This window comes from Bison bison, unplaced genomic scaffold (assembly GCF_000754665.1).
Source record: "Bison bison bison isolate TAMUID 2011002044 unplaced genomic scaffold, Bison_UMD1.0 scf7180017864297, whole genome shotgun sequence".
Classification (NCBI taxonomy): domain Eukaryota; kingdom Metazoa; phylum Chordata; class Mammalia; order Artiodactyla; family Bovidae; genus Bison; species Bison bison.
Window position 1 is genome coordinate 6585405 of NW_011494869.1, and position 13996 is coordinate 6599400.

Genomic DNA, 13996 nt, shown 5'->3' on the forward strand with positions numbered 1-13996 from the left:
GCCCTCTCACCTCCTGCCAACCGCCCCTAACCTCTTCTCGTCTCGCCTACACTTTTGTGCTTCAGCATCTCTTTCCCTAAAACCACTCTGTCTCCTCCGCTCCCCTCCCCTTCTCCTTCCTCCTGTGTGCAGCCCAGCACTCCAGTCCCCTCGGAGGGAAGCCTGAAGGGGTCTGTGGGCCACTGCCTGAGTGCTGCATGGATCCCAGCTTACATCTGTAGGTACAGTGGACACTCCACCCGTGTGGAGCACTCACACGGGACCAGGCTTGTCTAGGCACTTTACCTGAATTAACTCGTTTAATCCTCCTAATTTCCCGCCCTGGGATAGGTAGTGTTACTCTCTATTAGGAATGAGTGAAGTGAGGCATGGAGTAGTTATGTAACTTGCTCTAGGGGATTCAGATCGAGGGTGGGAGACTCCAGAGCCCTCTTAGCTGTTAAACTGGGCCTGAAGGTAAACCCGGCTTCCCCCTCCTAGGTGCCTGCTCTTGACTTTCACCATCTCTTTCCCCAGGAGGCCCCCAGGGCCCTGTTCTTGCAGGGCTCACTCTTGTGTGAACACTCCAAGAACTTTTGTCTGTGTGTGCAGCAGCACATGCATGTGTAGTTGTGCTTGTGCAAGTGTACAGCTGTGGGGTACCGCAGAGCCAGAGTGGGGTCATGATAGCACATTCTTGTGGGCTACGGTGATGAGGATGGTGATGTGACTGATGACAAATGCTTGGTCTGTTACTGACCGTGATGGAGATCTGCAGGGGACATGCATGGTGGTGGCATGTGTCAGGTGATGTTATCTTGATCTGACTTGGATCTGTCTCTGATGGGGGCCTGACTGAGGTGATCCACGCTTCATGTGGGTGATGGCTGTAGGTGTGTCACTTGATTGCTGTGTGTGGAGATGGCACAGCGCAGTGGCATGGGCTGCTGGACATCATGGAAATTTAAACAGGCTTGACAGCTTGTGAGGGTGTACACACCTCAACCCCTGCTGGCACCTGCCCCAGCCTGGTACCAGTGGACAGAGCAGAAGCCAGCAGCCACCCCTGCTCCTCTGATAGCCCTTGGAGGCTCTCTCCCCGCAGAGGCTGGGTTGGGCTGGATCCCTAAGATCAGCCTGGACCAGCAGGTAGGCAGAGCGAAGCCCAGCCTCAGGCTCCGCCTTGGCCTCTCACAGGGGACTATAGGGAACTGGCTCCCTCACATTGGCTGAGTCCTGCCAGGTCCTTCCAGGCTGGGCCAGCTCCTCCCACTATCCCCCCCACCTCCTCTTCCTCCCTTTCAGCCAGATCGTGACTGTGTCTGCAGTATGGGGGACATTCTGCACCCTGGTGAGTGGTTATGATCCTTCTAGTTGGGGGCTGCAAAGGGTCAGGGGCACAAAAATAGTAACCCTGAGGGCATCTCATGGGACTCCCCCTCCCCTCCGTCGGCCTGGTATCTGAATCTCTCAAGGCCCATACCTCTGTTCCAAGGGCATAGATGGACTTGTTCATCCAGCCCACCGTGGCCTGTGGGCAGAGGGCGAAAAGGTTCTAGAGGAGTATCCCTGGCAGATACCTGTACAGGGATACCCGGAGTGTCACCTGGATCCCTGCTTGCAGCTGGCGCATTCACAGCTGCTGGCCAGAACACACATATCAGAGGCAGCCCCCAGGCCCAGCCTTCATGCTGTGGTTCACCAGGGGTCTCAGGTGGCATCTGAGTAGCTTTGGCCTGGCAGGCATGCCCAGACCTGCTCTGGGATTTTTGGAATAGCTGAGGGCAGTACAGATACCCAGGCACTGCTTACACCCTACCTTCCCCCAATTCCCATAATCCCATGGGAGCGGTCCTTAACTGAGGCAGTTTTGGGGAACTCCATGGAATCCCTGCTGGGTATCTGGCACCAGGCTGTCCCTTTTCTGAGGCATTTAGGCAGTTGGAAGAGTGGATGTTATTAGCTCTACTTCATAGGAAAAGAAAGCAAGGCAGCACAGAGAGGGTAAGCAGGTTGCCCTAGATCACACAAAGGGAGGCACAGGAATCCAAGCTTGGCTTCTGGCCACTGAACACCAGGAGCCTTGGATATACACATCATGGTCAAACTGCAAACCCCAGACACTCTTTAGTTGTGGCCTGCACTGCAACCCTGGGATGCCTCCTGGGATGGAAGGGGGTCCTAAGCAGGAGCAGGGAACCCACAGCTCAGCTCTTACCTGGATCTAGGGGATCCTGGGATCCAAGTTTGGCCCTCTCACTGAGTCACCTTGCCTCTGAATCTGAGCTTTACATTCTTTGTTACTAAAAGAGGGTAAATGATACCTATTGGAGTATTGCTATGAGAACTAAAGGTAACCTTTGGAAGGGCTCTGAGCTGCCCTGGCATCATGGCTGAAGGGACAAGGGATCGACTGGGTCTTGCAGGACCATCCACAGGCATTTTGGGGGGACTGGTATGTGCTCAGCTCTGTTTTCTAGATGCTAATACAGTACTTAGGTGAGGTTAGGGTTAGACAATGGCAGTGGTGGTGGGGGGAAGGCTGCGGTGCAGGAGTTTAGAATGATTTATCCTTTACTTTCAACCTACTTCCACAGAAGGGTCAGAAGAGATAGACAACAAAAATTCCTCCCCAAAGGACTCTTACTGTAAGAAAGATCAAAACCATGCAGAGGAAAGGGGCAAGGACTCTGAGGCAGATGGTGACTGGATCTAAGAAATAAATTTAGCTTAGAGATTCCTGGCAGCCAAGGCAGAAAGGGAAACAAGATGAGCTCTTATAGTTGCCTTTTTTGGACAGAATAAAGCCTCTAACTTATTCAGGGAAGATATTTTTGTAACAAAAATCTAAGTAGTTTTCGGGGACTTCTCATTGAAGGACCATCCATGTACTGGGTTTTCAGGTTTTTCCTGTGACTCCTTATCCTCATCCTGAACAAGCATCAAGGGCATAGCAAATGTCTTAGGGTGTCTGAGTAGTTATGTGACCACCTCCCCCCACCCCGAGGCTCTAAAGTGATTCTGTAGGCTGGCCTCACCTCTCACTATCTCTGTCCACTTTGCCCTTAGCACTGACCTACACACAGACATGTAGCTTCTGGTACTGAGCTGCTTCACTTACTTAGCTAGTCCAGGTTCCTAGAGGCGGTGATATACTTTTTTTACATCCTGTGGGAAGGAACAGCTGATTTTGCCCCAGAAATGGTCATCAACATGCTTTACCTGTCAGTCTCTTGGGGCAGTAAAGAATCCACAGCAGAGCACCTGCTGAGTGATTGTTGGCTCAGAGAAGTTAAGTTTCATATTGATGGCAAAAGGATGTATCAAATGGAGGAGGCGTAATTCAGTATTTTTCACCGCAAACAAGAGAGATGGATTGGGGGCTATTTAACAAGAGAAGGTTGCCAGGTAGCTCTCACAAAACCAGGCATGGCCAAAATACCCCATTAGTCTGGATCAGTGAAGATGCTTCTGTTGGCCACCTCTATCACAGGACACCAGGCCAACACTGCTGCTGTAGTCATTGCCATCCAACACCAACGTGGCTTCTTTGAACCAAGATGTCAGCTGTGAGGCCTTCAGCCACTCCCACCAGTTTCCAAACTGAAGGGTTTTTTCCTCCTTTAGCAACTAGAAAAGGGCTCTTGGTGTCTTCTGCCTGCTTCATGGAAAGCTGGGAATGTCACCCACTGAGACTCACAATGGAGACGGTTTGGAAAACGAAAGAGTGGATGCTGGGTGGCCAGAAAAAGCGGCCCAGTTTTGAGTGTTGAGGCAGCCGTATTAAAAGAAGGTGCATCTGGCTCCTTTCTGTGAGGTTTCCTTGGTGCTGAGGCCCTACCTCACCGGCCTGAGGGGGTAGGTTGATGTGGGGACTGGCCACACGCCTAGTTTCGGGCAAGCGGCTGGTATCTGGGGACAGGGAGGTAAACAAGCGAGTCCTGCCTACAGTCCTTGCCGAGTCCCACACCACCTGGTCAGGCTTTCGTAGGGCTTTCCCAGACGACCCTAGACAGCTCTGGGCGCCCACTTCCATACACTGGACAGTCTCCTGCTTGCCGCTCCTCCCGGCATGCCTCAGGCGGCCCTCAAGAATGCCGTCCCCAGGCGGTGCGTGATGGGGTGGCTGGCTGATCATGGCGGCAGAAGGCGCCATGTGTGGCTTTCTCTATCTGGAGGGTAGCTCTTGGGGGAGCCCTGAGGACACTGAGCCCTTGGCACCTGGCACACTGGGTATTCCAGAAGGGCTGGGAAAAACGGGAGTGTGTGTCTCAGGGGTGGTCTGAAGGCGGGCCTTGACTGAGCCACGCCCTTCTGCAGCAGACTCCGCCCCTTGGTGTTAACAGTGCTGAGCTAGTGCGTCTGGGCCCTTGGCTCCTGTGCCCCATGCTAGATGACTGTTCGTGCTGGGTTTTGATCATTGGCCAGTCTGCCAATTCTGGCTCTTTCAAGGAGGCTGACAGGGTATGTTGGGGAAACTGAGGCCCAGTATTGTTACACTGGTTCCTAAAGTGCGCCACAGAGATGACAGCAGGCCTGCTGGGGAGAAGTGCATGCTGGGGGCTCAGTAGGCAGCCCCTGACTAGAATTCTGTTTCTCTCTTTCTACAGGACATGGCAACCATAAAGAGAGCAGCCCTTTCCTTTGTCCCATGGAGGCTTCCAGAGGAAGTGACTACCATGACAGGAACCTGGCACTGTTTGAGGTAGCTGAGGAGCCATTTTGGGCTATGGGTGTGGGCGCGCAGGGACCTGTCAGGACCTAAGCCTTAGCTAAGCAAGCCGGCTGGGTGTTGTGCCTCTTTATGTCTGGGCTCCTCCTCCAGTCTCTGCTTGTCTGTCTCACTCCTTTGGCAGCCAAGCTGCGGTTCTCTTGGCCCTTTCAATTGTAACTGCTTTCCCAGAGCCCTCTACCCCATTACTACCTCCAAGAGTGTTTACCTTTGACTTCCATGCAGCCCCTCAGCAAGTTCACCACCTCTCAGGATTTCTAACTTCAGGATTTCCTTTGTCTCCTTCACATCTGGGACTTTTCACAGTCCACAGTTCTTCCCTCTCCTGTGAACTCTTCCTTGTCCTTCCTGATTGACTCCTCCAACTCTAGCCCCATCAAGTTCACCAAGACCTGGTCCTTCTCACCGAATCTGCCCTCTCTCTCCATATCTATAACCTAAGTGGATCTCTCTTTGGAAACATTCACAATCACAAATTTTGTGATCTCTCTTTGGAAGCATTCACAGTCACAAATTTTGTGACTTTGGCCTTGAATTTTATCATTTTCAGACTCAAATCAGAAGTTGGCTCTGAATTGAAGTCATGGTTTAGGCCCCTAAGTTCTGACCCACACCTACCCACATTCTGTGCAAGTCTCGTAGGCTCTTCAGTCTCCATAGACTTTCAAAGACCTGCATCTTCACTTCTTACTCCAAGCCAGTTTCTCCTTGTGTGTAGGGTCAGAAGGGAGCTGATTGATAGGGAAAAACTAAATGTGGGAACAGGCAGGTGGAGACACAGTGCTCAGGAAGCTGTGCTAGATGCTGTGCCATATCTTGAGCCCTGGGAGGCCTCTTGACTTGGCCTCTCCCAAAGATGGGCTAGGGGGCTAGGATCCCACCTTGGGGATTGAGGTGGGTTATTCACAGGGTGTGGGGAAGACCATCCAGGAGGATCAGGGTTTGGGCAGATAAGAGAGACTTCACTTGTCCCAGGCATCTCTCTTTCGACTCCTCTTTTAATTTCTTTGTTTCCCTGGGATCACTAGGGTGGCTATTGAGCACAGATGTGAGTTCCAAAGGCCTACTCATAGCTGGGAGGTGGCCAGCCAGAACAGGCAGGATGAAGTGTGCCGGTTGCCTGTCTGCCCTGCCCTTTCCCCTGAGGCAGGTAGTTTTGCAAATGGGCTGGTAGTGATTGAGCCAAGGTGGGGCAGAGAGAAGTGAGTGCTGGGGTGGGGCACCCACACCTGCCCAGTTGGCTGGCTTGGGCTTCCCCAGGCAGGAGCCCAAGCCTGCCTCAGGGCTTGGCAAGGGACCAGAGGCCAGGCTGCTGGCTACACACAGGTAGCCTGGTGCCAGTTGGGCCCATTGTCAGAATGCCCTGTGGCTCTGTTTACAGGAAGAGCTGGACATCCGCCCAAAGGTGTCATCTCTTCTGGGCAAGCTCGTCAGCTACACCAACCTCACACAGGGCGCCAAGGAGCATGAGGAGGCTGAGAGTGGAGAGGGTGCCCGTCGGAGAGCAGCCAAGGTGAGCTGGTCAGAGAGGCTGCTCCTAGGAGGACAGAATCAACACCGTGGAGTTGACAGTTTCCCCACGTAGCTATTAGCATCCCGGGGAAGTAGGTGCCAGGTGTGGTGAGCATGGAGGATGGGCACTGAGTACTTTGGGCTCAAGGAGGCTTCAAGGGCTGGGCTGAGGAGGAGCCCCTCAGGGCAGAGAACCAGGGAGACCCTCAGAAATAATGGTGGGAGCGACCACTGCCTTTACTTAGGCCTGTGTGTGTGCGTGTGCGTGAGGCATGCTAAGCAGTGGGCCAGGGTTCTTGCGTGTCATCTTCACAAAAAATCTGTGAGGCAGTTTCTGTTATCATCCCTGCTTTACAGGTGAGGAAACTTGAGTGTCAAAGATGTTACATAACTTGCCTAAGGTGACTGAGCTAAAGGTCAACACATAACACTGGGAGACTTGTGGGTTTCCTGAGAGGTATGTGACTGTGTAGAATGCCAGATCACTGGCATCCCATCAGGATGGGTAAGGGTGTTACCTTTGGAACTAGGAACCTTGGGGCTATGTGACCTAGAGCAGATGACTAAACCCTTCTGCCCCTCTTTGTTGGCTCCATTGGCAGACGTCTCCAATAGCCCCTTGGAGTGCTTAGACTGAGGGTGATAGGAGTAAAACATTGCCTCCTGGGGCTTCCCTATCTCTCTCCTGGTCTTATTCCTGTTCACTCTCCAGGCCTCTGGCCCTCCAGTCGTTCTCTCTTTGGGATGACTTTGTTGTTGTTCAGTCGCTTGGTTGTATCCAATTCTTTTGCGACCCCATTGTAGCCTGATAGGCTTCTCTATCCATGGATTTCCCAGGCACGAATACTGGAGTGGGTTGCCATTTCCTCCTCCAGGGGGTCTTCCCAACCCAGGGATCAAACCCACGTCTCCTTCATTGGCAGGTGGGTTCTTTACCACTGGAGCCACCAGGGATGACTTTACCCTATCCCTAACCTGTGTGATGGGGCTCAGATTAACCAAAGGCTGGGTTGTTTTTTTCCCCCTACGTATTCAGTTTAGAGGCAAAGCAGCTTCTCTCCACGTCTCCTGACTCCCTGAGGTTTGGGAAGCAGCTGTGACCCAAAAGGAGCTTGAGTCTGGCACTAGCTGACCTCTTGCTGGAGGTCAGCACAGGCAGGAGGAGCCCTTGGCTGGAATAAACCGCATCCCCCAGTCTCAGACCTGCCCTTGAGATTTGGGCAGGTATTTGAGATTGCCCTTGAGATTGCCTTTGCCCTTGAGATTACTGAGGTGGGTGAGGAGAGAGGATCGACCAGGCAGCTGTGCACCCCTCATGTCACTCTTCTCGGAGGCAACCCAGCCCACTCTTGAGAGAGGACAGCTGAGATCTTGGGGTCACACAGACCTGACCCTCACCCTATCCTGTTGGTTGTGATTTTGATGATATTTTCTGAACTGCAGATAGCAGAGAACTCTGTTTATCTCTGGCTATCCCTGTTTAGCCCTGCAGTGAGGGGTGAGATCCGTGGGTAAGAGTCTCCTCTCTGTCCTTTCAGGCCAAGTCCAGGAAGCCACTGGCTGGGAGTAAAAAGGTCACTAAGAAAGGCTAGAGTACATCTCAACAAGGTGTTCTGGGTTGGTGAAGGGCTGTGGTCCTTTGGCCTTATGAAGAGCCCGTGAGGGTGTTGGATTCCAGCCTCAGCTTACCTGCCAGCTTCCCTGGCCCTGGGTTTAAAGAGGCAGAGGATGGCTGAGTGTCCCAGCGCTAGTAGCTGTTTCATGGAGAAAGGAGGAGCCTGGTCAAATCCACAGCAAATCAGCAGAAAGCTAGGGAGCTGGGGCCAATGAGCTGTGGTCCTCACCCAGGCGGGTGTGAGCAGGGGCCTCAGAAAAGAAAAGCTTAAAGCCGGAAGGGTGGGCCTTCAGCCAGACCACACCAAGACCCAAGGCAGCCTCTCCATGGCAGCCGCTCTGGCTGTGGGCTGGTGACTTTCTGAGACTGCCAGAGGTTATTTAGAGATGCAGAAAGCATTTCCGACCCTGCCCTTTCCCATACTGCCCTTTTCCCAGAGTGACTCAGCCTTGAATGGGGAGGCTGGGAGCTGCCACTACCCTGTGGGTGGTCCAGGACCTCTGAGAAGGGCTCAGTCAGAACCCACATTGAGATGTATCCATCACCTGCTCTGTGCAGGACAGCTTGAGAGACCATTTGTTTTTACTTGGGGCCCTCCCAGGCCCTCCTGGGGTCCTTTAGGCTGTGCACGGATCCTGCACCTGGCCTGGGCCCTGGAGAAGAGTTCCTGTGGCCACAGAGTTCTTTCTCCCACCCTGGCTCTAGAGCAGCAGGCTTTGCTGGAGGCTCTGGTGGAAGCTCTTAGGACCCCACAACTCTGTGCTGTTCTCATGTGGGGCTCAGTTCTTCAAGAAGGTACCAGCCCTAACTCTGTGCTTCAGCATTTGCCCTGGCCTCTTGTTTAGCCCCTACTCTGCTCTTAGGTAGTTGAGAAATCCTGCCTGGATGTGCCCATTGAGACAGACTTTCCTTACCTGCCCTCCAGCCTGAGTCTCCACTCTATATGCAGGACTTTCTCAACAGGTTATCCCAGAGGCCTTCTAAGGCATCACTCACTGGGCTTAGGAGCACCTTTTGAGTACCTGCAGGGCCTGCTGATGACAGAACAGTGAACAAGCCAAGTTTACTCCACTATGGTCACTCAAGTGAACAGTTACCGTGACCTATTGTGACCACTATGATAGAAGAGTATATCAGATACTGAGGGAATGCAAGAGGAAGTACAAACTCCACCTAGGGCAATCTGGGGTAGCTTCCTGGAAGAGGCAACAGTTAAGTCTCCTGAAGGTTTAACTGAAGAGGAATTTGCCAGGCCGTAAGGCAGGGATAACCATCCCAGGCAGAGCCTAGCACATGCCCTGGTTCAGAGGCTCTGAGGGTCTGATGTTGTCTGGGGCCGAGACTGACAGAGGTGATGGGGCATGCCTGGTAGCCCAGGCCAAGGAGCCTGGCCCACCCTGGATTACAGTATAGACAATGCAGAGGAGTTTTAGTAAGGATGATGCGACTGGTCTTGATTTTCAGAGTCCTGCTCTGGCAGCAGAGTGGGCTGGAGCATGGAGAGGTTAACAGGCATAAGAAGGCACTATCCAGGTGCCCCAGGTGTAGCGCCCCAGCTTCAGGGGATCAAGACCAAGGCAAGGCAGACTGATCTCAGGGCACCTTGAGAGGTACACTGGGCACGACTTACTTTCCCCTGGACTGGATGGGGGTGTGGGAGAGAGGGAGGGTCAGGAACAACGTTTTAGACTCTGACCTGGGTACAATAGGGCCTGCTGGCTGAGAAAGTGGAGGTCTGATGTAGACGTCACTTTCTGGAAGTGTGAAAGAGAGGAAGGGAAGGTAGCAGGACCATGAAGGGGAGGTGAGGCTCAAAAGCTCACACACAGGGTTTGGAAAAGAAGCAGGTTTTGTACCTTCCCACTCCCCAAGTGTTTCTTAATGTATGAAGGTCAGCACGGATATCCAGTCAGCTCGCTCTCTGTATCCCCAGGTCTCCATTTGGGATGTCCTTCTCCAGCCTGTTCTCTGGCTGAATACCCTGGAGGTGGGGGACAGCCAAGCAATGAGGGGCCCCTCTGATGCTCCATCTCCCCCCTCCCCTCCTGCTCCATAGGCACCCAGCATGGGCACCCTCATGGGGGTGTACCTGCCCTGCCTGCAGAACATCTTTGGGGTTATCTTATTCCTGCGGCTGACCTGGATGGTGGGCACAGCCGGCGTGCTGCAGGCCCTCCTCATTGTGCTCATCTGCTGCTGCTGTGTGAGTATTCTGGGGGGGGTGGGGCAGGGCCACGGCTGCCCCACAGAGCCCGCCCAGCTGAGCTGCTCACCTCCGTCCTCCTTCCCACAGACCTTGCTGACGGCCATCTCCATGAGCGCCATCGCCACCAATGGCGTGGTTCCAGGTGGGTGAGTGCCATTCAGGCCTGAGGTGGGGAATGGGCCCAGAATCCCCCTTGACATGCCCGGAAACACTCATTCCCTGTCCCCCAGACAGTTTTCTGGTGGGGTCTTAGTCCTTGAATCTGGAAAGTGTCACCACTTAGGAGCATCCCTGCTTGATAGAATTTGAGATCGCTGTTGTTTTATTTGTTCGGGGTTTGTTTTGTTTTGTTTATAGTATAAAAGTAACTTTTTAAAGTGGGTGCTGGGGCTGATGAAGAAGGTGATAGGGCATTCTTGGTGACCCAAGCCAATGAGCCTGGCCCACACTGTGGATTGTAGGGTTTTCCATGATGAGACTGGACTTGGTTTTCAGAGACTCCACTTACTTATTTATTTAGCCATGTATTTATACCTTCCCTGTGGACTCCTGGATACTTATTTTATTCTTTGGTTCATAACCTTAGTATTATCATTTAATTTTTTGCTTGCACTGTTCCACTTTGGCTATTTGGCTATTCAGGTTGGCTCCTGTGTTTGAATCCTTTTTTATTTTTTTCAAATAACAATTTTATTAGTATTAGTATAAAAGTAATAGGGGAAAAGCAATATGTTTACCAGAAGAGGGATTTAAAGTATAAAAAAATGTAGAAAAAAATTGAAGAGTACCCATAATCCCACCATCCTGAGTTCATAACGATTAGTTAGCCTTTTGGTCCATGGTTTTAGGGTCTTATAAAGTATTGAGATGTATTGTTTTCCCCAAACTCTGTGTGTGTGTGTGTGTGTATTTCTCAAATGCTGAAAACAGTTTATTTGGTTTTTTAAAGCAGATTGATATTATCTAATGTATGTGATTATTCTCCTATTCTCTACTTTTTCACTGTTGTAAACATTGTCTTGAACAGTCTTGCACAGTGATCTTTGTTCATGCCCCTGGCAGTTTCCTTAGGAGAAGGTCCTCAGTTCAGTTCAATTGCTCAGTCATGTCCGATTGTGACCCCATGGACTACAGCATGCCAGGCCTCCATGTTCATCACCAACTCCCGGAGTCTACTCAAACTCATGTCCATTGAGTTGGTGATGCCATCCAACCGTCTCATCCTCTGTCATCCCCTTCTCTTCCCACCTTCAATCTTTCCCAGCATCAGGGTCTTTTCAAATGAGTCAGCTCTTCCCATCAGGTGGCCAAAGTATTAGAGTTTCAGCTTCAACATCAGTCCTTCCAATGAATAGGACAAGGTCTTAGAGGTGGGATTACAGCGTGAAAAGGAGTAGCCTTTTTAAAGCTTCTTGATCCTTGTTCCCAGATTTTTCACAGATAAGATTTATCAGGAGCAGTTTCAACCAGAAGCATGGGATGGCTCTTGTCGCCTGCACCCTCACTGGCCCTGAGGCCCAGGGTTGACTCAGTCTTGCCAGGAGTGTGAGACTGTGATGGAAGCACAGATTCAAGGCAGGAGAGTCAGCCATGGACAGTTACCCTGTGGCTGGCCCTAGGGGCAAAAAACTAGATAAGATACAGTCCCTTCTCTGGTCTGGAGGGTCAACTAACAGAGTTAGTTAGCCCTTGGGAAGGGTGCGGTGTGCTGAGATAGGACACAATTAGCCAGGGGAGTCAGTGGGGACTGACCTAACTCCACTGAGGCTTTGCTGTGGACCTAGAGCTTCCCCAGTAGAGTAGTCATCTCACTGGCCCATGCTGTGTGTTGGAGTCAAATGAAATCAGGTCCACTCCCAGCCTGGCCACTTATTAACCATGCTATCTTAGGCAAGGTTGTCTAAACCTTCTGCTCATTTGTAAATAGGAAAAGCAGTTCCTGTGCCCCTGGATGGTTGTGAAGGGTTGTCATGGGAGAGGCCCTCTTGAAGAAAAACCAGCCTTGACCTGTTGTATGCTTTTTCTGTTATAGCTGGGGGCTCCTATTTCATGATCTCCCGCTCGCTGGGGCCAGAATTTGGAGGTGCCGTGGGCCTGTGCTTCTACCTGGGAACAACATTTGCGGCAGCCATGTACATCCTAGGGGCCATTGAGATCCTGCTGGTAAGTCAGGCTAAGTCCTGGCCGTTTCTGTTCTTGTCGGAACAGCCCCTTCCCTATAAACCTAGGCTCTTCATGCTCCCCTCACGTCTGGTCCAGATCTAGGGCTTACAATGAGGAAGGCCTCTCTGAGAGAGAAAGATCTTTGTTCAAGCCAGTCTCCCCTTCAGCCCTTTCCCAGTTTGGATCAGGCATGGAAGGGGCCTGGCAGTCTTCACCTTGGCCCTGGGTGTTCCAGCTGCCCAGGCACTATTTCAGCTGTGGCAGGTGGTCTGTGAACTACCGCCTATAACGCTGTGATGGATCTCGGTGGTGATGCAGAGCCTGTCTCCCGGGCTCATGTGGGCTCTGTCCAGCTCTGTCTCCAGGGTTCTGTGCCAAGGCCTCTCAGATCCATCTTATCCTCTTACTGAAATCAGGGAAGTCAGTACCCTCTCTTTGGGCCCCAAGTGTGCTCTGACTCAGCTTCCTGCCTCCCACTGGACTGCCCTGGTAGTGGGGAATGAGTGGGAGGGGCAATGGGGAACATAGTTTAACCAGTGCCCGCCCCTGGGCAGCCAGACAATAGACGTTTAGAGGAACTGCCTGCCTACTTCCACCTCCAGATCCTCTGTCTGTAGTATAGAGCCTATTCCTGGATATTCTAGGGGTTTTATTTTTGTTTTTCTATTTCCCACATTCCTACATTTATTATCTGGATTTCTTCTGTAAGGAAGTTTGTCCTTTTTCCATTTGTTTATTTATTCAATCATGTATTTATATCAGTATGGACTCCTGGATATTTATTTTTATTCTTTGGCTCATAATCCTGTACTATCATTATTTATTTTGTTGCTCCTCAAACTATTCCACTTCTATTTAGCTATTCAGGTCAGCTCCTGTGTCTGGATCCTTTTATTTATTTATTTTTTTCTTTTTTGTAAGTAATTGCTTTATTAAGATATATTTCACATAAAATTCACTGCTTCCCAAATAACTAAGTGGTAAAGAATCTGCCTGCCAACGCAGGAGATGAGGGTTTGATCCCTGAGTCTGGAAGATCCCCGGAGGATGAAATGGCAACCACTCCAGTATTCTTGGCTGGAGAATCCCATGGACAGAGGAGCCTGGCGGGCTACAGTCCATGGGTTGCAAAGAGTTGGACACGACTGAGTGACTAAGCACATACTCCACACAGGAAAACTGAACTTCCTTTATTTGTCTTCTTGTTTCAGACCTACATCGCCCCTCCAGCTGCCATTTTTTACCCAATAGGCACTCATGACACATCGAGTGCCACCTTGAACAATATGCGGGTATATGGAACCATTTTTCTGACCTTCATGACCCTAGTGGTATTCGTTGGTGTCAAGTATGTGAACAAATTTGCCTCGCTCTTCCTGGCCTGTGTGATCATCTCCATCCTCTCCATCTATGCTGGAGGCATCAAGTCTATTTTTGACCCTCCTGTTTTTCCGTAAGTAACCTGGGAGAACCTCCAGGCATTATACTGACATCCCCCCTACATGGATGGTCTTCTCTGTAGAGGCTGCCAGATGGGAGTTTCGGGCTGAGCAGCTGCTGATACTTTTCACCTCCTCCACGCCCCACAGAGTATGTATGCTGGGCAACAGGACACTGTCCCGGGACCAGTTTGATGTCTGCGCCAAGACGGCTGTGGTGGAAAACGAGACAGTGGCCCCCCAGCTCTGGAGCCTCTTCTGCCACGGCCCCAACCTCACGGCTGAGTCCTGCGACCCCTACTTCCTGCTCAACAATGTGACCGAGATCCCGGGCATCCCTGGTGCAGCTG

The 13996-nt window shown here is 51.6% G+C and overlaps 1 protein-coding gene across 1 annotated transcript in view; it reads left to right on the plus strand.

The window, feature by feature from the left end:
* SLC12A4 (solute carrier family 12 (potassium/chloride transporter), member 4) overlaps nucleotides 1-13996 on the plus strand; it is a 22184-nt gene that overhangs the window by 597 nt on the left and 7591 nt on the right. The window contains exons 2-8 of the mRNA XM_010851006.1: nucleotides 4590-4684; nucleotides 6093-6224; nucleotides 9895-10041; nucleotides 10132-10186; nucleotides 12077-12207; nucleotides 13419-13660; nucleotides 13797-13994. Of these exons, the coding sequence (XP_010849308.1) occupies nucleotides 4590-4684; nucleotides 6093-6224; nucleotides 9895-10041; nucleotides 10132-10186; nucleotides 12077-12207; nucleotides 13419-13660; nucleotides 13797-13994 (1000 nt within the window). The remainder of the gene's footprint in view (nucleotides 1-4589; nucleotides 4685-6092; nucleotides 6225-9894; nucleotides 10042-10131; nucleotides 10187-12076; nucleotides 12208-13418; nucleotides 13661-13796; nucleotides 13995-13996) is intronic.